The sequence below is a fragment of the Pithys albifrons genome, chromosome 13 (genome assembly GCF_047495875.1).
Source record: "Pithys albifrons albifrons isolate INPA30051 chromosome 13, PitAlb_v1, whole genome shotgun sequence".
Taxonomy (NCBI): domain Eukaryota; kingdom Metazoa; phylum Chordata; class Aves; order Passeriformes; family Thamnophilidae; genus Pithys; species Pithys albifrons.
The window spans coordinates 19,143,123-19,171,004 of NC_092470.1; the positions used below are offsets into that span (position 1 = coordinate 19,143,123).

General features: G+C 49.8%; 1 protein-coding gene across 1 annotated transcript in view; it reads right to left on the reverse strand.

Annotated features, from left to right (window-relative positions):
• Positions 1–27,882, reverse strand: part of IGDCC3 (immunoglobulin superfamily DCC subclass member 3) — a 97,599-nt gene that overhangs the window by 8,260 nt on the left and 61,457 nt on the right. Inside the window, exons 5-7 of the mRNA XM_071568409.1 lie at positions 23,726–23,863; positions 16,345–16,503; positions 8,841–9,006 (exon numbers count right to left, since the gene is read on the reverse strand). Coding sequence (XP_071424510.1) covers positions 8,841–9,006; positions 16,345–16,503; positions 23,726–23,863 — 463 coding nt within the window. The remainder of the gene's footprint in view (positions 1–8,840; positions 9,007–16,344; positions 16,504–23,725; positions 23,864–27,882) is intronic.

Sequence of the window (27,882 nt, forward strand, 5' to 3'; positions counted from 1 at the left end):
TGGGATGGGGAACAGCAGGATCAGGAAGATCCCAGCCTCACTACAGAGACAGCTCTCTGGCATGTGACACAGAGATTAGCTCAGCTGGTTACAGCCTGGTGCTAATAATGCCAGGGTTGTGGGTTCAGTTCCTGTATGAGCCATTCACTTCAGAGTTGGACCTGAAGATCCTTGTGGGTCCCTTCCACCTCAGACTATTCTGTGATGCTGTGATGTGCATCCACACACCCAAACCAGCTTTTACTGGCTTAGTTCCAGTACACGTCAGTGAGACCCATCCAGGCACTGCACGTGGAACTTGCCAAGTCAAATCAAATGCAGCCAGAAAGCCCTCTGGTGATGCTCTAATTGCATTATAGCACATTAGAGCTGTCTTAGGGTAACACTGGGATTAGCTGACTTATCCAGCAGGGTTACAGCCTCAGCTCCAGCTTCAGCCCTTCCAGAAACACCATCCACAAGCCAAAAACCAAGGCTTACCAGCAAGCCACAGGACCCGTCTGCAAAACCTCTGAGCATGGTTTTGTTGCCAGTGCATCAGAGCTTGCTCCCTCCCAGGGAAACAACCAGCCCAGTTCTGCCAGCCTGCTCTTGGGAGCCTCCGCATCAGGTTTTGGTGCTGCTTTCACCATCCAAGATACAGACAGGCACTGCCTACACTGGTGAAAACATCCCTGAAAGAGCAGGGAAAACCAGCCACGTACCAGCTCCCAGATGAGCACATTCCTGAGCACGGTGCCCATCCCTGCACCACCTCCAGGAGAGGTGTTTAGTGGCCGGATGGGCACAGGGACAACCAGAGTCCTTGTACATATGGCCACATGAGCTGGAGGCCCTCCCTGCACTGTGTGACCCTCCAGCAATGGCTGTGGGCAACCAGAGCACGGTCAGGGCGAGCTCAAGGGTTGCACCACCCTTTGCTGTCTTTAAAACAACACCAGCAAATACTGACTCAGAAATAGCTGTGTGACACATTAGCTCTGTCTTGCCATTGAACATGCAAAGCAGCTTTTCTTAATAAGATCTGTTCACAAACAGGGACCCAGCAGTGAAAGTTCTGCTCAGAATCAAGGCAGGAACAATGTGATCCGGTCTTGGGAGTCTTTTCCCACCGTAATGATTCTATGATTACAGGATCTATCAACTATCTATCAGACACAAGGGCACCTAAATAAATAAATACCCAAGGGTGTCCTTTCCAAGACATGGGGTGGGGGGTGTCACCACACTGTGCCCAGCTCCAAGCTGGAATTGGACAGCCTTTGATGCTGGAGATAGTTTTACCCAACCCTGAGGCAGCAGCTCAGGTTATGATAAAATATGCTCACAATGCCCTTAGTCACCCATATGTGCCCCACTGTGGATTAATCTGTTTGTGCATCTTATTTCCAGTCCTGTCCATTCCTTTGCACTGTGGTTTGCTTCTGGCTCCACATGAACGTTTGGGAGACCAAGATGCCAAGATGTCAGCACCATCCTGTTGGCTTAGGCTAAAGCTCACATGAGCTTTTTGCTATTTTCCTACAAGAAATGACCCAAACCTAACCAAATCCACACCTACTGCTTGCTTCTAGGGAGAAATAAATTACTTTCTTCTCCTGCAGTGAATCCCAGGTGGACCTGGGACTTGACTGCACAGAAGTAAATCCCAAGCATTCCTGCTGATGTGAAGGGCAATTCATGGGTTTTGGGAATCAAAATCAAAGCTGTCTTTTATATAAATGAAAAATTGAACATTGGAAGTGAAAATGATAAATAACCTGTCACTGCCTGCCTGTATGTCAGAAAAAATGCTTCTTCTAATTGCAGCAAAATATTGGTCTTCCTATATTAAAATTTATTATTGCTGTTGATTTAACATCCCTATTTCTGCCTTGCAAATTATCGGGGCCACGGTGAGTGAGCAAATGTTTAACAGTCATCTATTTATGTCCTGTGCCTTTGTTTCCTTGGAAACATTGTAAATGGAATATCAAATGTGATGGTTTCAGCTGATATGGTGATTTTCGAGAATCAGCCCTAAGCTCCTCTCGCAGCCACGGGCTCAACGTATCTGATTAAATGGAAGGAGAAAGGCAGAGCTGGGAGGGGCGAGGGAGGCAGGGCCCGATGGGTGGCTCAGCTGTGTCAACAAGGGCTGACTCCTGCGAGGACAGATGGCAGAAGGCAGGATTACGCCCTCCCAGAGCTGCACTCACAGCCCTGCACAAAGCAGATGTGTGCAAGGAGAGCAGCACTTCCTTCTGCCCCCTCAATGCAGGGATTATTTCCATGTGGCTGCTGTGCATCTGGGCACCCAGCAGTGCCCAGGCCAGGCTGGCACACGAGCCAAGAGCAGCCTGCAGCTTCCAAAGCACAGAGCAGCCCTGGAACAAGGAGTGTTTGGGTTCCACTGCTTCCAAGGGTATTCAATTGCTGTACATGGGGAGAGGAAAAGATGCAGGGAAGCGAAGAGGTGAGCCTGGCTGGAAAGGACTGCAGGGAGCCTGATGGCAAAGCTGTGATTCTGAGGCCAAAGACTTCTCTCTTCTGAGAGGATTGAGAGGGTGGGCAAAGTTCTTCACATACAACACAGACGATGTGCAGGATGCCAGTGGTCCTAGAAGCATGGCACTTGGCCACTGGGACCTGGTGCTAAGCAGAGCCTCTGCCATGCACAGTCAAGTCAGAAGAAAGAAATAAAACATTCTCTGCAAAGCTGACATGGGAGGTAGCTGGAAACTTGCTTTGGGCTTCATGAAATCCCTTTTCACTGAGATTTACTGGGCTGTGATTGGATGAGCTGTGCAATGAGAGTTCACATTACCTGGAATGACGCGCAGGCAACAGGGCAGCAACACAGCTGGATTTTTGGCTATGGAGTGTGGAGAGGCTGGTGAGCAGAATGGCCAGCAGCTGAACACCAGCTTCTTCAGAAAAAGGGTTTTCTCTCTCTGTGGATCCCTCTGACACCCTTGGGCAGACCCCCAAAGGTGTGACCTTGGACACTGGCAGCTGCCATGAGGAGGGCAGGCCCTGGCAGTGAGTTACATGAGCCCAGCATCATCCCAGCTGACATCGGTGCACCCATTTCCATCTCAGCTACAGACAAACCCTTCCTTCGCCCTCATCACCTCCCAGGATGTGCAGGGTGAGGTGCAGCAGGGCGAGTGTTCAGCCCCAGGTTTTGCTGCTTTTTGTCTTTTTCCTTTTTTTAAGGAAGCTCAAACAAAAGGCAAACATGCAGTTGCCCTGTGAGGAGGTGCAGAGCGTCTCTGTGCATCAACCATCTGAAATATGCGGTGTCCTTTTATTTCTTCCCGTCAACAGGAAAAAAGATCTGTCACTCTGGGACATCTGCTGCGGGAGAACTTTCCCGGGAGCGCCAGACTGGCAGAGCCGCGAGCACGGGCGCGAGGGGAGATGCCAGAAGGGCTGTGCTGGTCACCAGAGCCGCGAGCGGGTGGGCGGGGGCTCCAGCACAGCCCCGCACAATGCCCTGGCGGGCAGTGACGGGAGAGGGGACAGGAGCTCTGCGGGACCACACCCGGCTGGGCTGGGGCGATCCATGGCATTCCCGAGCTGTCCCCCGGCTCGGGCAACCAGCGTGACTGATCGCGCTCGGGTCAGGGGGCCGCGCCGGTGACCGCAGATCGGCTTCCCAAAGGCACCTCTGAGAATGTCTGCGAGCTGAAGGAGCCTCTTCATCGATTCAGCAGCACAAAGAAGAGGGGCCCATCTGGAAGGGCATCAGCCCAGGCGCACAAAGGAGGGAGTGTGATGAAATTCATGCAGGGAGCAGGTTGTGGCCAGCAGAGACAGTGGTTTAAGCACCAGCAGCTACAGAAAGGCACCAGTGCCACACTCAGATGCCCCATCCCTGCTCTGCCTCTGTTTGTTATGGCTTGTGTTGTACTTATTGCACTGGATGATCCATTCCTGGGCTGCTGTGCTGGAAAGGAGCCTTTGCCCTCTCCAGTGCTGGCTCTGGGCAGCTCTGCAGAAATGCCCCGTGTGCTGCAGAGACGTGCAAATCTTGAAGGGTGACACTCCACAGCCCAGAGGGCTGCAAATCATCCCCAATCCTTCAGAAGCATGTTCTTACACATCTAGAAATTAAATATAATTCAAGGCATCCTGGCTGAAATGGAGCTGGGTTACGAAGGAGAAGAAACCCCTTCCACACCATCTGGTTTACATTCAGCAGGCAGTGCAGCCCCCTGGGCAGGATCCCAGCCCAGTTCTGCCATCACAGACTCACCCAAGCCCAGCTCCTGGAGGATGTTGCTGTCCCAGCCACTCAGTCTGTTTTTTAAGAGCCAGAGAGTGAAATCACAGACTCGACTGAACCCTGTCACAGGGAGGGAGCAGAGAAGTCTTTGCATCTGCAGGACCACAGTGAAGCACAAAACATCTCAGGAAAAGCGAGCAGAAGGGAGGGCAGATGCCTGTGTTGGTAGGACTGTGAATGCAGACACCCAGGAGAGCTCTGCTGCTAAACTGACAGTCCTCCAAAGCTTTTTTCCCAGCAAGGAGCACAAGTATTGGAGAGGAAAAAGACCCAGCCTGACCCAGGGGAGGCCGATTTTCCTGTCTTGAAGGCTCCTGTGTAAGAACCACTCTCTACCAATGGATTTTGCTGTGTACAACAGCTGGAACAAACACCTAAACCCCTGATGCACTTCAAGAGCAGCTCAGTAAGGCAGCTCCAGGACTGCTGCAGGTCCTTGTGTGACCCCAGCATGGGGAGGCAGGACCGCACTGATGCCCCACTGTCCAGCAGGGCCTTGGGTGCCTGTGCAGAGACCCTCTTTGCAAAGGCCATTTCCACATATCTTCCAAAGTCAGACCCATAAATTATTGTTAAATCAGGAGCAGCTGGTTCACATCCCCATCCTCCACATACTTATTTGTCATGGGAACTGAAATATGATTTGCTATAAGGTACCTTCCCACAGTCATAACAGCCTTCAAACTCACAGCATGAAGAGCCTGCAGGCTTGTCTGTCCTCCCTTAAGAGGTCCAAGTCCCCACAAATCCAAGAGTGCACCATGAAGGGATGTAGAAACCCATCTGCACCTCTCTGATCCAGCTAACGTGGGTTTTACAGAAGAAAAGCCCCCCTGTGAAGGACAGGCTCAGGTTTCCCCGGGTTTGGTACCAAAAGGGCTGCCTGGTCCCAAGTGCTGGGCTGTTTGTGCTTGAAGGCCCCTCTCTGTATCCGTGCTGGGATTAAGCAGCACCACAAGTTCAAGAAGAGCAAAGTTGTCCTTAAGTTTATTTATGAAGGAGTATTTTCCCTGGTGAACCTTGAACATTCATGGCCCCTGAAGTGAGACATTCCCAGAGCACTAAACCAAGTGCAAACCAGTGAGGAGGAATTTAGAAGGGAGACAGTTCACCAGCAAAGGTCACCAAGCAGAGCACACGCCACCTGAGCCTGGATTCTAACAAAGCCTTTTTCTGGTGAAACAAATGAAGTCCCTTAATTACCATTTTGTAAATAAAACCTTCTTGGAAAATCAATATTTAGAGCCTGCCTTCTCTGAAGACACTGGCCTTTGTTCCTTGCTACTATGGCAATATAAACCCTATTGTGTGATATACTTCTGGGCTGAAAATTACCCCCTAAACCTGACTGGGGCAAAGAAGAAGAGCAATAAACCTTTCAGAGTGATAATTCAGGGACTATTTCAAGCTTCCTTGTAAATTCTGAAGTAACAGCATAGAAGCAAGATTTTTATACAAGCCCATGGTTAACCTGGCCAGTAACCACCCCTTCCCCCTGCAGCAACACTCCTGTATTTGGGATGGGCTGGTGATCCCAGGGGGGAATTTTGTTAGAAATGTCCTTTATGTCTCTCAGGCATTTGGATCATGGTTGACCCAAATCACTCCAGGAGCAGTACAGGCATCTCAATCACCAGGGACAGACCCTGTTGCTGCTGGATACAGGGACAGCTCCAGCAAAGTCCGAAAGGCTCCACCAACTTCTCTATCCGAGGGTTTGGTTTAGTGCAGCATCACCCCACAGCTGTCAGCAGGAGCTGCATGGCAAGGCAGCCCCACCTTCAGCTCCTTCAGTCATTTTTATTCACAGCTTTTAATGGAAACCCCCACAATTCCCTATGCCTGAGCCTTCATGCATTTTTCATTAACAATTATCCGCTATCCCAGAACTGCTTTTGATTTTCTGCTAATCATCGATTGGCTATTTTGTTCCCACACAGCTGGCATTTTCAAAACATAACAACCACCTCTGGAGAGGGCACAGCAGAAGGCTGATCTTTAATGCTAATGTGCCCAGAAACTATCAACACATCAGGTGATGGGAATTCACATCAGAGGGACCACGAGGGATGAGGGATTTATCGGTGCAGCCTCTGAGGCTGATCCTCCTGTGCTGGAAGGCTGAAGTTGCTCAGAGAGTGACTGTCTCGTGGTGTATCAGCAGCCACATCCAATTCCAGTGAATCCAGACCTGAAGCTGCTGTCCCACCTCAGCAATGATGGGCTTCTCACACTGTGGGTTTGCTGTGGTTGGGTTTGGAGTTACTGCACAGGAGAGACGGTGTGAGGTGAGGGATATGCCAAAGGGCCCTCCACAACTTTGGGACCCAAAAGTCCAGTGGATCCATTGGCTGTGAGTTTGTGCAGATCTGCTGCTCACAGGAGTGAGGCCTCAAGCTTGCAGCAATGGAGCAGCATCTTGAATGCACCATCTTCTGCAGGTCTGGACCTCACTTCTGGCGGTGTTAATTTACAAAAATGAAGTTGCTCCTAATGACACGTTTTGCAACCAATTAGCACATGATATGTTTTGGGATGATTTCCTCATTTTTTTTCCTAAAAATCCCTTTGAGGGCATTCAGACCTCTATGGCAATATTAAGCCGAGTCTTAATCCAAATGAATTTTCTAGGAAACCATGTAATCTAATTAGAAAGCTCATAGTGCAGTTTAGTAGCTTCATTACTAGTAGATTCAAGATCCATCTTTACACAGACAAATACTTTCCAAGAGCAACAGACTGATAAATCCAAGGCACAACCACAAACTGATTCTGCCTGGAGCTCACTCTGCCATGCCCAGGAAAGTGAAACAAAGGACAACTTGAAAAAGCTCAAAAATACCCCATCCACTGATGTGTCTCCTCCAATTCCTGGAGCTCCCAGCCCTGCTGCACCAGCAAGGGCATCTCCCAGACTGACAGCTTTGGAAACACCAGGCCTGGCCACCTGCCTGGGGCTGGGGGTCGGAATAGACCAGGACTAGTGCGAAAGAAGACGAAAGTTCAATGCTGTCGAGTTCGATGGCCTGAGGGCTCAGCTTTACAATCGAGTTACTACAGCCTGAGAAGATGCCACATGTCAGCTGAGCCCCAGAGACGGGCTGGGCTCCCTCAGCCTGTGCCAGATGCTGCAATGTGAGCATTTGGCTCACCCTGGAAAAGACTGATGCTAAATTGCATGGAATGAGTCCCATAAGAAAAGGGTTACGGTGACGTTCACCAAGTCACAGTTCAAGGGCTTGTGTGGAGCAGCTCCAGGCACAGGGACATGGCCAGCATACAGGACCACGACCCAAACCCCAACTTCTACCTTCCTCAAACAGTGAAGAGGAATGATTTCATCTGGGTGAGATGCAGAGCTGCACTCAGTGTCAGTTTTGTCACAGATTCAGTGACCACTTGGAAATTCTTTGGTCACTTATGACTTTGCTTCCTCAACAATAAAAAGGGGATGCATTAATTTCCCTCCTCCCATCTCTGCTCTGTACGTATCACAAGGGCAAACATGCCTCAGAAACACATGCAAAGAACTAGAAGACCACTAGCCTGGTGTGCATGCCATCTGTATGTGCACACACAAAGCTCCCTGAAGCTCTAAAAACTTCCAGCTCAGACAAAACCTCCACTGACAAAGATTTTATTGCAACTCACACCTTATCCTTCCTGCAAAGCACATCCTTCCATCCTTCACACAGCAAAGCTTTAAAAAGCCCTCAAACCTGAGAACAAAAAGCTGTATTGTATAGAAACTTAGAAAAACAAACTCACTCTTCTCCCAGAGGAGCAAGTCATGGTGCCTGCACAGCACTCCCCAACCGTCCAAACTGACCTCCAGCAAGGCTGGGGAGCTGCTTTCAGAGACACATTTGTTCATACAGGGACCAACTATGTGACACCACAGAGCACAAGCCTCTACCAATAATTCAAGTTTACAACACAGGGGCTGTTATTTTGTAGTATATTGTTCCATGCTATTTCCATAGAAACTACATCGTTGACTTGTGATTTTCCCACTAAGTGCATCCCACTGTATCATTTCCTCAGTACAAACATCCCCATCCCCTTGCAGGAAAATGCAGTTATTTAGTACTCAGAGAAAACACTCTTCCCTGGTGAGATAAAAGGCTGAAGTTTAGTGAAATCAGGTTCCATGCAAATAGTATTTCTAATGTATTTGCATTTGCACACCCAAGCAGGTCAACGTTCAGGGTGTTAAACACAATTTCCCCACTGTGGAGTGAATGTGGTTCCTGTCAGTTCCAGGGGCAACATTCAGTCCTTCCAGAAACACCCAGATGATGATCAGGACAAAAGAGTAACTTTTACTGGGTTTCTGTATCAACAGTCCAAGTCTAATGCTGATGTCCTGGCACAAAAACCTCAGAGCACTGAGCTGCAAACCTGAGGTCAGGGAGCAGGACTGAGGCAGTGCTTTAGCGTATCAAAGCCCAAGCTGAACCCACAGATCTGCTCCTGAACATTTCCACCCTCAGATCAGCTCTTTGCTATGCAGAAAGCAACACAACATCTCTCCCATTGCCCCTTCCCCTGCAGGGCCAGCAGGACTCACCTGTTGTTGTTCTTCAGCTTGATGTGGTCACTGGTCTCCAGGATCTGCCCGTTCCGCAGCCAGGTGATCTGGGGAGGGGGCTCCCCTTGGGCCACACACGTGAAGATGGCAGTGGTCCCCACTGGCCTGGAAATGGACTGGGGATGCTGCACAAACTCTGCAGGGGCTGTGAGGAGGAAGGAGAAGGAGGGTGAGGAAAGTCATGATGATCCCTCTTTATCCTGCTACAAAGAGCAACCTTGCAAATAAGCCTTGTGTGACTGGGAACATGTGATACTTGGCCAACCCAGAGCACCCAACTGGTTTGGATGGTGTGTCTGTACTCACTGCAACTCTGCCGTTTGGTTTGCCATCCTGGCAGTCATGGCTTCATGCAAGGCACCTGAAGGCCAGCTCAGAACTGATGGGGAGCTGAGGTGAGTCCTGCAGGGTTCAGGCAAACAGCACCAACTTAAGCCCCCTCACCTCTCCCCAGGGTCCCACTGAAAGCAACCCCAAGGATGGAACTGGGGAGATGTCCTGTGTCATCAGTGGCAGAGTGTAATGCCCTGGCTTTGCCCAAAGGACCTGAATGGCATCAGCAAACTGCTCAGAATGGAAAGGAATGTATGGATGTGGTAAAGCAAACTGGCAGGGAGTTCTGTCCCCAGTAAATATCAGATCTGCAGCAAATTCTCCTGGCACCAAGAGACTGGGGAACCTTTTTTATCCCAGATCTGCAGCCTGGGACCCTTGGGGTCCTGCCATGCCTGGCAGGAGACTCCACCATGCCTGTAACTGCTGCTGATCTTGTCACCAAATGTTTTCACCTTTGACAATAACATCTTTAAACAGAGAGTGATTTCCCCTTCCAGCAGCTCAAATTAGATTTCAAATCATTTATCAGAATAAACCAGCGTATCAGCCTACAGAAAGCAGGGCCTGACAGTCCCTGCCAAACAGGTGAGATTATTCAAGCAGTTCTGCTTCAAAGGGCAAAGTGATAAATATACTCCATGTTGCTGCTGAAACCTAAAATCAGGTGGAACCAGCAGCAGCCACAATGAAGACAAACAGATAAGAGACACAGGCCCATAATAAATTCACTGACTAACATCACATAACAGATGGCTGGTGTTAAATTCTTTCGACAAAATCAAGATTACCCAGGGAGACACACTCAGTGACACTCACCAGCATCTTCCAGGCATGGGGTGGGTGGGCTCTGCCACCAGCAGAGATGTAGGGAATGGGAGGAGGGAGCAAACTGGTCCAGCAAATGCGCTGCGGAGTGGCCAGGCTGGAGGTGGGATGTAAGAGCTGAGCCTTGTGGCTCATGGCCAAAGCCCCCCTCGGGGTTTGCCAAAGCAGTTCAGGGGATAAAGCTCCTGCCCAGCTGTGTGCAGGCAAGGGAGGAGCATTGCTGCTGCTGCAACACGGCCAAACTGCAGCGAAAGGTGCTTGTGTGTGTGAGTGAGGTCATGCATGTTCTAAGTCCTGCAAGCAGGAAGACACAGAAATTCATCACAGAGAGCCCATCCCCCTCAGAGGAGCCCCCTCCTTCATTTTCAATAATCAGAGGAAGTGGAGCATGGCAGGTCTCCTTACGTTAGCAGTACAGGGTATCTGCCAGCAGAGTTTATTGTCAGGCCACTGCTGCTGGCACTCAGGTCCTACTGATGAACCTGATCTCAGCAACCCAATGGAGATGTATTTCCAGAACCTCCCGCTAAACTTCCCCAGGTGCCCATCAATCTCTGGTCCTTTTACTTCCCTTCTATGCCTTTCCTCCTCTGAACCTAGAGACTGAAATAAAGTTCAGGATGGGTTCCATAAACATTGGAAGGAAGGATAAATGGGGGAAACCCCTCTTCCCTGCAGTGAATGGTCCCTTTGTGGCGTACAGTGAGAGTATTAGAGACTTGATTCTCCTCAGCCTCCCACCCCCTGCTTTGTGCTGGCACAGTTTGGCAGCAGCAATTACTTTCCAAGTGGCTGTGGCACCTCCCTGCTTTCATCTGGGCTCACAAGCTGCCCCCACAGCCCTCACAGGTGCAAACCCACGAAGCCAGGGAAGGGCACAGCCACCTTTTCCACTTCCTTCCTGCAGCTCCATTAAAGATCCCGCTTGGCTCTTTGTCTTTGCCCCCCCCTTGCTACATCACATCTCAAACCCACCGTTTGTTCCAGCACAAACAAAGTTTAAATATGGAAAGAAGCACCCGGCATAACCCGGCTCTCCTTATCCTGCCTTATTAGCCCTGTGTCAAGAGGGAGTAATTGGCGCGGTGTTGTGTGTGACTCGGGGTGACGCCGGCACAGCTGTGGCTGCTGGCCCCATGCCAGCAGTGCCGCTCAGTGCCTCAGGTCCCTGGGGTTCCTGCTCCCCTCAGCCACCCCTCCTCTTCGCTGCCTCACTAAAGACAACCACATCAACCCCCTGGCCCCTGTTTAACTTGCTTAAACTCTCTGGGGAGCAGGCAGCCACTCCCTGGAACGGCTCCCACCTCTGCTCCATGGCATCCCCCACTGCAAGACACGGGTGTCCTTCTGCTGTTCCTGCTCCTACTGGCTTCCTCCAGGTGTTGCTCTGTGCCATTCAGGTATCACCCTACTCCTTTTGGTGCAGAAGGAGCAGCTGAGTGGAGCTGTACCAGCAGAATGGCCCAGATCAAAGCAGAAACCCATGAAGTCAGAAGGATATATGCTGGAAACCCATGGAGGTAAAAAGACATTGTTTGGGTGCCACCAGAGTCCCAACATGGACACTGCTCCAAGGAGATGACCCTTTGCTACCCTGGACCTGATGCCCATACCACTGTCCATGCTCTGCAGGCAGAGTGCCCTCAGGCAGCTGCTGGTGCATGTCTTGGGGCAAATGGCTCCTTTCCTGCACAGAAAAACATCTGCTCTCCTCTCCTGGGTCCTTTCCCTACCCTTCCAAATGATCTCAACAGGAACCAAGAACTTGCCATCTCTGTCCCTGGATGAGTGGGAAAGGAGCAGAAGCCAAGCCTTGCCTGCTGCCAGCCCTTCCTTGAGCCAAACCCTGCCTGCTGCCAGACCCCCATCCCCTCATCATTCATAATTAATAGAGCATCTTGTCAGGGCTCATCCCACCCTGCATGGACACACAGGGGACTAACACCTGTCCCCCTTCCATACTACATGCCAAAGGGCCTTTGCAGGAAGCCACAAGAAGCATTTCTCAGCCCTCCATTAAGATCTTAACAAAGGTACTAATGGAGATCACTGTTAGAGCAGAGGACTCAAATCTGGCAAGAAGGAGTGGGCAGGATCCAGCCCTGGCCTGCGAAGTATGAAGAAACCAGAGCGTTGATTATTCAGGACTTAATGAGAGGGAGGGGATCATGGAGTTGTAATGGATATTTAAAGGCGTGACATTGGTATCCAAAAGCAATACCACCCTCAGAATCAATAACAAAGGGATTGAGTAGCTTTTACTGTGCTCAGCAAAGAAGATGCACTGTCACAGCAAGTTGTAACAGGAGAGCTGGATGGGCTCCATCTCTCTGGGGACATCTCATGTCAGCAGGGACTAGACTCCAGTGACATGTGTCCCCCAAGATACCAGGGAGCTTCCCCGTCCTTGCCATGTGGTTGTGGTGTGGTGCTTCTTGCAGCACCTGGTGGCTCAGAGAAGTCCCAAGGATCATGGAGCACTGGCAGGTCATGGAGAAGAGCCCAAGGATTAGGGAGCACTCAGAGCCAACACCCCAGTACCAAACGAATCCTCACCTCCTGCAGCTCAGTATGAAGTGCCATTACTTCTCACCCAGCCTGAGGCAGGGTGAGGGAGGCAGGGTGGGGCAAGGAGAAGGAAGAACAACATGGAAACAATGAAACCTCATAAATTAAGCTACTGGCACCTACAATACGGGCGTAATGGAGAAGACAGGTCAACGGGGAAGTCAGTCAAGCACAACACCCAGTGACAGGAGATTTAAGACAACTGCTGCTCACTTGGCTTCTCTCTGTTGACTACAGAGGATGCCCAGATGCTGATGTGAGTGATGTAAGTAGCAGTGATGGGAATGCAAGGGCCAGAGATGGAATCTGCGCCCATGTTCCTTAGAAAACAGGCAGAGACCACTCAAGGAGGCTGTCATGGAGGCTGTTCTTCAGCCCTCACAAAATTCTTGTCCCAGCAAGGTGCAGGGTGGAGCTCCACAGCAGTGGGACATGTTCCCATGTCATCTACTGGTGTGGTCCTGGGAGAATGCTCCAGAGGGCTCAGAACCACAGCTCACTCCAGCATCCTGATGGACAATCTTTCAGTGCTCACCAGTCCCTGCCTGGTGGCTCTTCTTGAGGAGGAAAATGTGGACAGGAAGGGAACTGCTCCATGGGGCACACTGACTTATGCAGCACGGTTTGCAGCATGAATTTAGGGCTGAACTCCAAGGGCAAACCAAGTACCGCAGGGCCAAGCCTAAGCCACAGCAACTGCAATACATCTGCTGCTGAATTCCACCCTGCAGCCAAGGCTTGTGATGCCAGCAAGCCAGAATGCTGGAAGAAACATCAGGAAGCACAGCGGTGGCCGGATCTGCTGGACCAAGGAGCGCTGCCCGGTCCTGCCAGCGGAAAGCAAGGCAAACAAGGCAGTCATTGTCAGCAGAGCCTTCAAACTCATGTCTTTAAGATGGGCCCTCATTTATGAGATGGGATCTCATTTTTCTGCATAGCTTTCAGGAGGAAATGAAGCGTGGAGTGGAGAACACTGGTGACCATCTGGCCATTCACAGCCCATCAGTTTGTTATGACACCAAACACATAATAAAGCACAAAAGATTGCGCAGGAGGTAGAGGGAAAGCGCTTTGATATATTTTTTCCCCTTTCCACCCAGGCCTGCTCTTCCCTCGCCCCACATGCACACACACCCTCCGCTTCAGCCGGCGCCGCATTGGGCCCTTCCACAACTCCCCCCGTGAGGCTTCCACTGGCAGCCCGGCACAAAGCAATATTCAAATGGCTGCGCCAGGATCTGAAGGGAAAATGGAAACTTTCTTGTGTGAGAACCTTACAAAAGAGATCAAAGGAACCTAAATGGCCAGGGGAGGGCAGGGAGGGAGGGAGCGGGGGATTGACGCCTTCTCCTCTGGAGGGAGGAGGAATTCCCAGGAAGATAATACGATGGCGTTAGATGATCTGAAGGAAAGCCTGCAATGGGAAAGGACACTACTGCTGGAGGAAGAGCAGAGCCCGGCGCTGGGACAGCTCTGCCCACGCAGCTGCTGTGACGGGACAAGGACCACCATCGGCAGCAGGAGGAGGACGCGGTCCCAGTCCCAACCTCCCGCTAACTCCCTGCCTTACAACAGGAAACATCGCCCTTTCTCCCCGAGTTTCCCACCTATAAAACGCGCCTCCTTCAAAAGGCGCGGGGCAAGTTAATTTGTGCCTCCAGGCACTTCAAGGGCCCCTGAATAAAGGCAGCAAGTACCTGGCCTGGCGCGCTTTGAGCACGTTGTATTGTCCTAGCCCTGCGCTAACTTCCTCTCCAACCAGGCTTTTGATAGCCCGCTCTTTGCTTTTCTTCTCTTTACGGATGTAATTTGCATCGCTGACATCTTGACAAAGATAAAACCCACAGTCTCCCATGTCAGTCATTATCGCTGTTTTCTTCCCAGACAAACCTGAACAGCAATCATTTGTACCTCTCAGCTGGAAAATTCAGGCAAAATGAGATGCAGAGGAAGGAAAAGCTGCTTCCAGAGGGAGGGTGAGCAAACCTGGGATGAGCTCAGCTGCCTGGCCAAGGGCAACAGTAGTCCCCCCCAAAAACATGAAACATTTTAAGCATGGGCAACACAGGCTGGGGTCCTGGACACCACAGCTCGTGTCTAAGGGACACACCAAGGACACACTGGCCACACTTCTCCCACCACTGCCAACTTCTCTGCTGCTGATGAACACCAGAGCATCCCCCTTCCCCACCAAGGCTGGGCTCCAACAGCCTGTGATCAACATTTTAGGGACAAATTTTCGTCTTGGTTCCCTGGGCAAAAATCCATAGCAATTCTACCCCAGCTGAACTCCAGCACCAGACCAGCTACTCAGGAAGGGATGTTCAACTTTCCCAAAAGACTAAAAATTCCCAACCTGTAGCAATGAGAAGTTGTGCTTTCACTCTCTCATCCAGTTGCTGGCAGGAGCAGTCAACAGTATTCAATAGCTGTACTTCTACAACTTCATAGATTTTCCAAGTGATTTCTTTAGGCTCTGACTCCCTTCCTTCTGGACATTAACTTGGCATTTGAGGTTAGGAAGCCTCTGCTGCACACACCATGGGCAGAGCTGTTCTGCAGCAGCTCCAAACGGTTTCTATCAGTACAACAAAGTTGTTCTTAATGCCTGGGTTGGTGTTTCATAATAAGTGGACTCACAGTTGTGCCAGTTGTGCCTCACTGAACTGCTCACCCAGAAATCTGACAGCAAAACAAACAGTGGGTTTTCACCTCCTCTCACGTCTGATCAGCACCTGGGGCTGTACAAGCACCCTTTCCAGTTGCTGCTCCACGGCTGGCGGGATCACCAGCAGCCCCCAGGGTCTGTCAGGTGAGCATCAGGGCTGGAGCAGGGCGCTCTCCCCATCACCGGCATGAAAGGTTCAATTAGCGCTCCGGCAGGAGGTGTGTAATTTTAGATTCAGGATATCATCAGTCAATAGTTAATGAGCGAACTGATGAGAGCGCGAGATGCTTTAAGTGGACGAGCTTGAAGAGGAGGTGAGTGCCTGTAATCAGGGGCGGATTGCTGCCATTCAGAGCACGCTGCCAGCTGGGTTTGCCTTCCCAAACACTCCCCTGGCTCCCCTCTCCATGGAGACTGGTTGCACGGAGCATGCGGAGGGGATTTGTGTGGTTTCCTCAGGGCTGATCTCTAACCTGGGCTGAACTGCATTTCAGAACAGTTGCTGTGGTAAGAGGAGCAACTTGCATCCCATGGGAATGGCTCCCAAGGGGTGCTCCACTCAGGCCATGGCAACGGGCTCAGACACAGGATCTGAGTCTCGCAGGCTTTCTGGAAATGGCTTTACACTTACTGGTGCTGTTTCAGTTGGAGAGCAACACTCCATGAGTGGTGTCCACTGCTGGATACCACTGCAGGAGTGGTATCTGTCAGTCAGAGCTGTCCAATATGACAACAGTGACCATGTCCTTGCATTGCTAAGGTCCATGAGACAACTTTGGCTGATTAATTCAGCTCAGATTTTCTGCTGAGATGCAAAAGTATTATAACAAACAGCTGATGTCTGCTAAGCCAAATAAATGCCTGTGATTGTGTGGGAAACCACTGCAACTAAACCATTGCAACTAAACCATTGCAACTCTCACAGCAGAGGCCACAGTTGAATGATACCTGGTTGCGACTCACCTGTGTGGGACACTGACCCACAGACCCACTTGGGAACCCACGTGTCTGGCCCCACCAGAGAGGTGAGATCAGGAGCTGTGCAGCCCAGCCCAGTGCCCAGGGCCGTGAGGAGGGTGTGCTCACCTTGCACCACGAGGCTGCCCTGCGCCGTCCGGCGCACCCGCGTGCCGGGTCTGTTGGCGGCGCACACGTAGATGCCGGAGTGCTGCACCGTCAGGTCTGAGATCATCAGGTTTCCTGTCCCCAGCACCTGGATCCCCTCCACGCCGATCGGGCGCCCGTCTGAAAGAAAGGGACAAGGACAGGAGTCACACGCGGGACCTCTGTGTGAGGTTCTCCAGGGCACAGCCCCCAGTGAGGTCCCAGCCAAGTATGGAGTGGTGCCGTGTTCTGTTACTGGGATTTGCCAAGGAAAGTCAGTGGGGTTTAGCTGATGCTCTTTGCAAACACAGTTCAACAGAGTGCCTAAACCAAGTTAAATCATCTCAGTTTCTGCAAGCCTGGGTTCTCATGTTAGACTGACAAGGATCCAACCAGCTCCGCATACTATTTCCATCAGAGACATTCTGGGAAGAGGAAGTCCAGGGAACCTACAGCAGTGTTTCCCTGATGCACTCTCCCAGTCTCCAGCAATCTATGACCTGGGCACTTCCCAATCAGAAGTTACACTTTTTTGCCTGCTAACCCTTGACAGATTTTTGTGGTTTTGAAAAATACATGAACACTGGATTTTTGATTCCTTACCCCTTGAACACACAACAGCTCGGGGCCACAGAACCAGACCATGAGCTGGTGGTTAGATCTCAGATGCTCTGGCTAGGAAGGGAAAGTGGAAAGGGCTGCCTCCATCCTGAATGCCTGATCTGAGGCATGTGAAATAGTTTGGTATCAGGGAATTCACTTTTTTCCATCAAAGCCTGTTCTCTCTGGAAAATTCCCAGCCAGCTCTAATTACAATGTGTTTCATTAGTATCAGGCTATTGCTTTTTATTGTTCCATTGATTTGTGTTTTAAGACACTGTCTGACAAAGGCAGCTCTAAATCAGGCCTAGCACATGTCAGGATGCCTAAGCAGAGGGGCAAGGCAGGGGAGGAATCTTACTGGAGGAGCAGTTTAAGGGAGCACAGTTTGATCAGATGGGAAGTGGGAATTCAGTTCTTCTCTCAGGTTTGCTCACTGAGAAGTTTAAAGAACCTACAGAAATGGGAGAAGCAAGAACCAGCCCTGGTGATGTCCCCACTTGACCATACCCAGAGCCCTCCATATTCCTGTGCTCTGCTACAGCAGCAAATTCTGTGTCTTGTGCTTTAAAGTTGTGGTTAGTAGAAGAAAAAGTTGCTCAAAAGAATTCCTCCTGGAAGCTCTATTGGAATGTGCCATAATCTTGCCATGAGCTTCACACTCCAACCCAGACAGCATGCAGGGCTAGTTAAGTAACCCTGCACCCACATGCTTTAGATATAATATCATGCTTTGCATAATTAAGAATATTATGAGGATTTGGGCCATTCATAGCCAACAGGTTCTGGAATAGATTGGAAAACGAGAAGGCAAAGCAGCGCTCAAGGGGAGGGACAAACCAACCATCAACAATGAAATGCCACTTTGCAACCTGCTGCCCAGCCAGTGCTTGGGTCCTCATGGAAAGGCACATGATGGGACAGGGAGTGAGTCCCTGGCACCATCAGTGAGGGCAGCACAGGTCCATCATCTCACAAGCCTGGACCAGTGTGGGCACCTCTCTCCACAGGTCCTGCCAGAGTCTGCTCCAGTGTGGCTTCCAGGGGGTCACAGCCTCCTTTGTGCATCCACCTGCCCCAGTATGGCTTCCCAGGGGGTCACAGCCTCGTTTGGGCATCCACTTGCCCCACTATGGCTTCCAGGGCCTCCTTTGTGCATCCACCTGCCCCAGTGTGGGCTCCTCCACCTGCTCCAGTGTGGCTTCCCAGGGGGTCACAGCCTCTTTTGGGCATCCACTGCCACAGGGTGGGCTCCTCCATGGGCTGCAGGTGGATCTCTGCTCCCCTGTGGAAATCCACGGGCTGCAGGGGCACAGCTGCCTCACCATGGGCTGCACCACGGGCTGCAGGGGAATCTCCTCCAGCACCAGCAGCACCTCCTGCCCCTCCGTCCTCACTGGCCTTGGGGCCTGCAGGGCTGCTCCTATCATATATTCTCACTCCTCTCTCTAGCTGCAAATGCAGTTTTGCGGGGCTTTCCCCTTCTTAAATCCATTATCCCAGAGGCCCTACCCCTGTCACTGGTAGCTTGGCCAGCGACAGATCCATCTTGGAGCCAGCTGACATTGGCTCAACTGGATATGGGGGAAGCTTCCAGCACCTTCTCACAGAAGCCACCCCTGCAGCCTCCACACTACCAAAACCTTGCCAAGCAAACCCAATACAACTACAGAAGTGAGGAATCCCATTTCAGATTAACATCCCCTTAGGAACATCCCCTTAGGAAACACCAGCAAAGCATGGACAGAGAGCTATGAGGCACTTCTCAAACCTATCTCATGCCATGCTCTTTAGATACTGTTTTTCAGGAAATTTTGAAACTTAAATGCTTCCTTGCCTCATTAGGCAGGCAATGCCAGATCCCTTCATTATTTGTATTGCAAAGAAAAATGCTCAGGTCTTTTAGAGAGAGAAAAACAATGTCATTAAATGATTAAATGATCACATAGCTGGCCAAGCCACTGCTGCAGTAAATGGCTCAGTCATTAAAAGGACAGTAAAACATGACCTGTCCCAGATTTAATGAGCAATAACAGGGAACCATGCCTTCCAAACAGCATTTGAACTGAAGTGTAGAGAGCTCTGAATTAAATTCAAATTGAACTTGATTTCATCTTTTAAATTAGATCTTTTGGAAGTCCGTATTTACAATAGGCGTAAAAATAAAATCCCTCTCTTGAGGGAGGGATGACACCAGTGAAAGATGCAAAATGGCCATACCTGGATCCTTCATCACATCATTGCCTTGAGAAATACCACAGAAATGTGACTTGAATGTCAGTAGTTTTACTGTATTATTTATAACGTGCTCCATAAATTAAGCATGCAAAGACCCAGCCTGCAGCAGGTACTCCCCACAGTCCCAACGCCAGCATCAATGTCCTCAGTTCTCTCTCCAGCACCAGCTATGCATTAGAGGTGTGGTGGTCTGAAGAAACATCTCCTGTCAACCAAGCATGTCATTTCCCTGAAGAACAAAGCTCTCCAAGCTCAGAAACCTCAGGGATCTGCCATTTGGCTCAGAGTGTGACCAACTCTAAAAGCCAGCAAAGATCACTGTGCCAGATCACCCCAGACACCTCTCACTCAACTCCTCCCTTACAAAGAGCACAGAAAAGGCTTCTACAGAAACACTGTCCAGGCCTGCTCCATCCTCCCCTTACTCTACTGGGCCATCCTGCAGTCAGTTACAAAGTCTTCAGCTAATATCTAGCCCAACTTAGTAACACTGACAACACATATAAATAATACAGAGTGTTTATTCAAGAAATTCCTTGCAACCTGAAAGCTCAGCACTTTGCAGAACTGCTGTGCTGAGGGACTTACGTCTCACACCTACTTTGCAAAGGTTGCTATTTACTTTAACCCTGTTTTCTTTCCACAGAGACCTGAAGAGTGGCTTGGATCGAGCAATCCAAACCCTGCAAACCCACCTGGTATCACTTGCCATCACCAAGTCATGAAAGACTGCAAAAGCTCACACTTGCTCAGTTCCCAAAGTTCTCAGGACCCATGCAGGCTTGAAACCACTGCTCATTTAACATGACCTTCTACTTCTTTTTTATGAAGTCAAAAGCAGAAAATTTGAGGGCTGAGAACAAGCCAGTCTGTGTGGACATGTCGGACAGATTCTCTCTGCTGATCCTCAGTTGAAGAAGATAGAGGGGGGACATTCAGCTGTTGTGAAGAGCAACAGACTAATAAAGGAGACTGTTCTCCAAATGAGAGAGATGCTCCCAGGAGATGCTCTGGCTACAACCTGCAGACTTCACAGAATCATAAAACGGCCTGGGTTGGAAGGGACCTTAAAGTTCATCTCATTCCAACCCCCTGCCATGGGCAGGGACACCTCCCACCAGCCCAGGTGGCTCCAAGCCCTGTCCAGCCTGGCCTTGGACACTTCCAGGGATGGGGCAGCAACAGCTTCTCTGGGCACCTGTGCCAGGGCCTGCCCACCCTCACAGGGAAGGATTCCTTCCCAATATCTAATATAAATCTACTCCTTTTCAGCTTAAAGCCATTTCCCCTTGTCCTATCCCTGCATGCCCCAGCAAAAAGTCCCTCTCCAGCCTTGCTGGAGGCCTCCTTTAGGCTCCCTGTTGGGCTGGAGTCTGGATGAAAGACTCTTGTGGTTTGGGAGCCGCTTTATTTATTTTTCCAAGGTGCGTGTGATGCTTTCTGGAGTCCATTCTCCGCCTGCTAACCCAGTGATTGGCACAGCAACACCAATTACGAGACCCCTTAAAACGTGCCAGGCGATATGAATATGCAACAACACCAACGCCTTTCTTTTGTAAGCAGCAAGTAGAAAGAAAGTAACAACTTTCTAATGTTGATCATTTAGGTCTTTTGTGAATTCTTTGTATTGTGCCATAGTAGCCTTCCACTTTTCAGACACATGGGTCTCCTGCTCCTGCGGACACTGGGCACTGTGGATTAGCATATTTAGAGTACATTGCAACAGTTGACTATTCAGTATGTGAAGTGGTGAAATTTACTCTATTATTTCTAAACACTTACAAGAACGGTGCTCCTGTCAACCAGTCAGCCATCTATTGCAAGCTTCTGTGTCCAATAAGTTACCAATTAATTGGCTCCTAAAATTGTTGTATAGTTTACTTCTTGAATGGCTCCCTCTTTAGTAATTTCCTTCCCATTGTGAGGCCCTTTCTGACAACTTCTGTATAACGCTATCAGATAATCACTGTCCTTTCTTTCTCGCCTCACTTTTCTCTATCTCTCTAAATAGTTTATTATTCTGCCTTGGTACCTTTTATGGAGGCCAGCTCAGTGGCCTGTCACTTACAGGGTAAGGATACATTAAAATCGTCGCCCATTCAAAAGGCTTTGCAGTAAGTGCCCAGGATATTCATTTGTGCACACATACAGGTCCAGCCTGAAGTGCGTGGCTCTGAAAGGAAAAGCCCCATCTCCCCTGAACAAACCCTTAATGATTTTACATCTCTCTCAGAGCCTGCTCTCTAATGAATGTTGACATTTCATGCACGGCAAGACACAGGAATTCTGTTTGTGGTCAGGCAGCTACAACATATTCCCAAGGAAATTAAATTCAAAATTGATTGTGTGACACTCGAAAACTGGCTCAGAATTTGAATGATTCCCTTCAAGCAAAATGTAGCTGCCTTTCTCACTGAGAACCAGCCAGGTTTGAGCAAAGCCAAAGCAAAAAGTGCAAATGGTGTTTATGGCTTGCTTTCCCCTGCACCAGAAAGCTGTGAAAGCAAAATTGTTCTTTTGCTCCTTTTTGACAGAAGAAATGCCATGATGTCAAAACTGTGAGCAAAGGGGGACTCCGAAACAGCAACGAGTCCTGTGCAAAGCACAACAGCAACACCACAGGTCTTCTTTGCTCTGACCAGGCAAGAAAGGTGTTCACACAGAATTGACTTTTTTTGTTTAAATTAAGTCAGATCTATTGCTAAATCAGCTGCATCTCTGTAAGACTTTGGGGCCATGGATTTTTTTGTTTCTGGGAATGGATTAAAAGTGGTATTTTTCCTAAGCTGAGTAAATTCCTGCCTTGGCAGGGGCTTGGACTAGATGAGTTCCAGAGGTCCCTTCCAACCCTAATGATTCTGTGAAATTAACTGGTTATCAATGCTAAACAGCTCTGTAGGAGGAACTGCAGGAAGCCAGAGATGACAGACACTCTGAGGATCTCCCTGTCCAGCACAAACCCCTCTCCCTCCTCATGATGACACAGACATGGAGACATGAAAGTGCTGCCAAAATGGCTACAAATCGACGACCAACCCACCAAGTCATCAGAGAGCCTGTACACCCCATCACTGTTGAGATCAGTGTCATACAACAAGACTTTGGGATACACTGGACAGGAAATATTCCTGCAGGAGGGGAGGGAAAATAACAGGATCTGTTTCCCATTCAGTAGCTCTCATTCTGCCACAGAGCTGTGTGGAGTGGGTATTTATTTTTGGTGGAAGGCAATGCTGAGCTCAGGCCACGCAGACAAACATCACACGGTGCTATTACATCTTCATTACTGCACTGCTCTATAGAGACAAGTGTTTTGAAGAAGGTAATAAGCACTTATAATTAAGGCAATTATAAAGTAGTTTATTATAGTTGAGCACTAACACAGAGCTGCCTTGTGTCCAAGAGAACCAAATCAGTGATACAGCATGCCTGGGAAATTTTTAAAACAGCATCAATCTGATGGTCATGGCTCTGGAGACAAAAAAACCAGCTAGTGACAGAGACGGGCTGATTTTACAAGCCAGCAGAGGATGCAAGCAGGAGGGCAAACATGGACAAACTGTGGGATTGATGTTGGATTCATGTCCCTGTCCCCTGGCAGACAGTTCTGGAGTGGGAAGTCACCCTGACCCTTGGAGAGCCACAGGGATGAGGTCCCAGATCCAGCACAGCAGCACAAGACAGGATTACCCCTGTTTGTGCTTCACAGACACCTTGGGAACATGGGAAGATGAGCATCCCAAAAATAACATCACTTGTGGACCATAAGGGCTTGGGAAACACTGACTGAACCCAACCCCATACCGTGCACACAGGCAGAGGTACAAGCTCTGGGAGATAAAACAAAATCCATGAGCTCTTTGCTCAGCACAGGTTTCTGTAGGGCAGTGGAAATGCTGCTCTGAGCAAAACAGTTTCCAAGCTATTATCACAAAGTTAGAAACTAAAATAACCCTTGGAGAAACACAGCCCTTTGCTCTTCATCACTTGTGTGATGCCATCAGACACAGTCTCTGGTTTCCATGCTGATTTAAAAACACATCACAGACCCCAGCAGCAAGCATTTGTTTTTTCAGAGCTTCACACACATTACTTTAAACACTCACTTCCCCTCAAAATTGTTTTAAAACTCCAAGAACAGGCAGCAAGTTTCTTTCAAGTCTGTTTTTACGTAAACGATGTGTTTGTGTATGATTTCACTTCTCTGGGCCAACAGTGGTGATGTTTTTGATGCAGCAGAAGAAGATGCTGTCACTTAAGAAAAGATAAAATTATCACCTTTCATGAAACATCTCCAGGTTTAACCAACCCCACTTCTCTTACAGCTGAAAACAGGATCTTGGCAAAGAGAAAAACAGCGTAGACATCAGGATAAAAAGCACTTCAAGCCTACAATTAGCTTTAGTGGGAAGGGAGAGTGTGAATCACTTGTTGTATAAAACAGTCAGTGGCATCCATCTATTTGCCACATGATGGCTGTGGGGAGGAGGAGCAGGAGGAACTCCCAGTGGCCCCCAGGGCTTACCGAGGCGGCTCCAGGACACGATGGGCCGGGGGTTGCCCGTGGCGATGCACTCCAGCACAGCCGTCTGGTGCACGGTCAGAGTGAGGTTCTCCGGACCCACCAGGATCATGGGGTCCTTGTACACGCTGGAGTGGGAGCCTGCAAGGACAGAATCATCATTAAAAGGCATCTGATTATGTCTTGTTTAAAGGAAACATTGAGGACTTCACACATCCTCTAAATACATCTCTTCTAAGGGCATATCCTCTTTCATGGGGAACTGCAGTGATAGGACAAGGAGTAACAGGTTCAAACTGAAAGAGGGGAAATTTAAGTTAGATATATGTAAGAAATTCTTCCCTGGGAGGGTGGGCAGGCCCTGGCACAGGGTGCCCAGAGAAGCTGTGGCTGCCCCATCCCTGGGAGTGTCCAAGGCCAGGCTGGAGCAGCCTGGGCTGGTGGGAGGTGTCCCTGCCCATGGCAGGGGGTGGAATGGGATGATCTTTAAGGACCCTTCCAACCCAAACCACTCTAGGACTCTAAATTATGTGGCTGGTGTAATCCTCAATAAATCTGAGATGTACCTGAAACAAAAGGAGCACAATGTTTGCACAACAGTCACACTGAACATGTTCTAAGTGTTCATTGATAATCCTGAGGAAAACCCCTGAGCGAACTGACCAGCCACAAACAGCCCTGCTAACACTGGGGTATCTGCAGTGTAGAGAAGGACTGCACTGGGAACTGCAGGGAGCAGATGGGCAGGAAAGTCATGGTACATGGGGAGGGCACAAGCTGCAGGGCAGCAGGAATACAAATAAATTAAGGAATTGCTTTATCTTTCAGCATCTCAAACCATACAGTAATCCATGCAGCCCACAATGCCTAAATCTGTCTCTGTGAGCAGCCTCTCTTGCTGCTGGATGTCGTCTGCTCCAAAAGCCCTGCCCTGGCACACAGAGTGATGGAGTGCCAGTCCCTGACTGCTGCTGAGGACCTTTCTGAGAGGAAACTCCTCTGATGACTGCAGCCCACAGGGCTGTCACTTCCCTGCCATGTTCCTGCAGGGAGAGGATGCATCCCATTGCTCTAATTGTGACACATCCACTGCTCATGATGCAATCACTAATCGTTTATTTGCACTACAGTAGCACCAAGTGGCAGCAACCAAGAATGAAACCCATCACACAAGGTGATGCACAGACCTCTAATTAAGTAAAATCCTGGCACAAGGACTGTGGGCACCAAACAGGCATAGGGCAAGCAAAAGAAAAAACTTTTCCCTAGACAGGACAAGAGCATGAGACAAAAACACCACCCCGTGTCAGGAATACCACAGCGGAACCCACATTTTCTGAGTCCCTAAAAAGTGCCTTATCCCTGGGCAAAATGTCCCTGCAGACTTTACTCCCATTTCCTGGAAGCACATGAGGAGGAAAACCAAGAGATATATGCTCAGTTCTCCATCAGCAAACAGTAACACTGAAAATCTCTGCATTAGTCTTTCTCCCCATCTCCAGTGAGAGTTGGGTTATACCCCAGCAATGCTGAGGTCAAGGAGTGCTTAAGGAATTCCATCAATCTGACAGCTGCTGCTGGCAAAGAAGCTCTGTACACCTGCAGAGAGAAACCCTCGTGCTGGCTGTGTGCCCCGAGCAGGAGAGGGCACAGGGAGGGCTGGGGGGCACAGCCCCTGGCTGGGCTTTGCCGTGGGGACCGACTGCTCTGCATGGACCTTCCAATGTCCAAAAACCTTGTTAAAGAGAAGAGAGTCACCCAAAACTACCTGGAAAGGCTTTTCTCCAAGAAAACCCTTCTTTTCTTCCTGCACTTTTGAGGGTTACCCCTTCTCAGCAGCTCAGGGGCTGCAGTCAGGGCATAGCAGGGGGATTTTGCAGCGGTCCAAGGGCAAGCACGGATCAGAGCACCTCGTTTGTTAATTGTTCCTATGGGGGCTAAACGGGGAGCGATAAACCAACTCCGAGCTCGTGTGTAAATGGGCAAAATCCAAGAAAAATCACCATGTCAGTGTGAGTTAAGAGCTGAGTTTCTCACTAAATGCATTTCACTGCAAGCCATAAAATGCAGATTTTTTGATGAGAACCAGAATGCACAATAAATTCATATGACCGGCTGGTTAACCCCAAGAGATCTGAAAAACAATACCTTCCCCTCAGTGCCTCGGAGTGCCTTTAAAACCCATGTAGATTTATTGTTCTAAATCACAATACTAAATGTTCACGCTTAGAATAATACAGTATTATCAGCGTATTATACAGAGATCTCAATATTTCAAAACACAGAGAAATGAAATGAATTGTCCAAGGTCACCCAAGAATATCAGCAAAGGGAGGCTGAGATCAAAAGAGAATTTATAAAACAAGCTATTTTGGCAATAAAATAATAAAAAATCCCACTCTTGATTTATACTCTTGAGTCCTAAACAGACATTCAGGTTTTGGGGTGTAGGCTCAGCTCCCTGAGTTTGGGCAAACCCTGCCCAGCTCTGGAAGTGGCACTGCTGCTCACCTTCTCCTGCACAGGCCACGGAACGATCCCACAGCTTTGCTGTGGAGCCCAATGCCCATGATAGTGGGACAGTGACCCAGCAGGGATGGAGCAGTCAGACACCAGCACCTCTCAAAGGGGTTGACTATGCCCCACCATCAAGGAGGAGGTTTCCTTCTACAGCCTTAACAGCCCCTTGATGCAGGGTTGGGGAGGAAGGAGTAACAAAACAAGGGACTCATGGCAGGGGAGCACTGCTGGAGCACAACAGGGTTCAGGGCAGCACAGGGGGATTTGTTTTGAAAGGGGAAAAGGCTCTAATGATGCCTGTGGTCCCCAGGGACACCACCAGCAGCAGTCGAGGTGAGGATGGGGAGGTCCCCGGCACCGCCAGCAGTGACAGGCACTCCAGCAGGGAACGGGAGTGTTGCCTGCCAGATCTTGATCAAAAGGACAGCAGCAGAGAGAGATGCAGCTCACACTGGGAAGGTGTCAGTGCAGAGAGCAGGCAGCCCCTCGGGAGCAGCTCCACTAAGCAGGCACTTGAAAATAATCAATCAGCAGGACTGGAACATCCCCGTGCCGCTTGCTGCCGGCAGCCGCTGCCAGGGAGAGGAAGGGAAGTACTGCGGGCTGGCTCCCTCACCCACACAGGCAGCCGCCCTCCTCTTCCTCTCTAGCCGGGCTGTGGCAGTGCCCTGAAGGGCACACAGGCTTCCAGAGCCCATCTTCATCCTCTCCCTCCTCCCCCGCCCAGCCAGGGCTCAGTTTGGAAACTCCAGGGAGGCAGGCCCGGTGCTTCTCTCTGGATGAAGACAGGCTGAAGTTGCTGTCCTGTCAGGGAAAGAGGGAGCCCTCCTGCCACAATGAAGTGCAGAGAGAACATTCCCTTCACTCCTCAGCACAGGAGAGTCGTGATACAAAGATCTGCAGGAATCCTGCTCAGCCCACCAGGCCAAACTCCGTGTGCAGAGCAGACCCTACGTTAGCTCAGTATTTATTGACACAACACCCACACCAGTGAAGTGGCGTCCCTGTGCCAGCTCTGCGGTTCACCACAGCCTCTGCTGCTGTGCCAAAGCCTGGGGTTCACATGCTAACACATTACCTGCTGTCCTAACAGATACTTCTGTGCTCTTGGCAAACACCACAGAGCACAAACCTTTTCCATGGAGGTTTATCCCAGTGCAAGTGGTTTTCCATGCAAATGTCCCATAACAGCAGCTCTGCTGATGTGCAGGCACTGGAGCATGGTCCAAACCCTTCAACAGACACTTACACATGGTGCCTGTATTCATCATCCAAATGCTTTAAGGAAGAGAAAAAAACACAAATGTTTCACAGACAGGAAACCTGGAAAATATCCATCTGAAATGAGGGATGGTCAGACGAGAACAACCAGCACTTTCTGCCCTGCGAGAAGTAATAACTCAGGCCGGTAAACTGATGCAAAGAACTTCACCACGTTGATATTATACTGCTCTTTTTTTCCCTCCACGTGGCTGCTGTTCGAATAGATCAAGAAAACAGATAAGTAACAGGCACCAAAAGCTCACAGGTCTCTCAGAACCAGTTAACCTGCTTTCTTTCCCCGTCAGAGTTGATGTACACAGCATCACTCTTCCCTTGGCTGCTCCCCATTTCACACATGCTGCTTTTTTTACCATCAG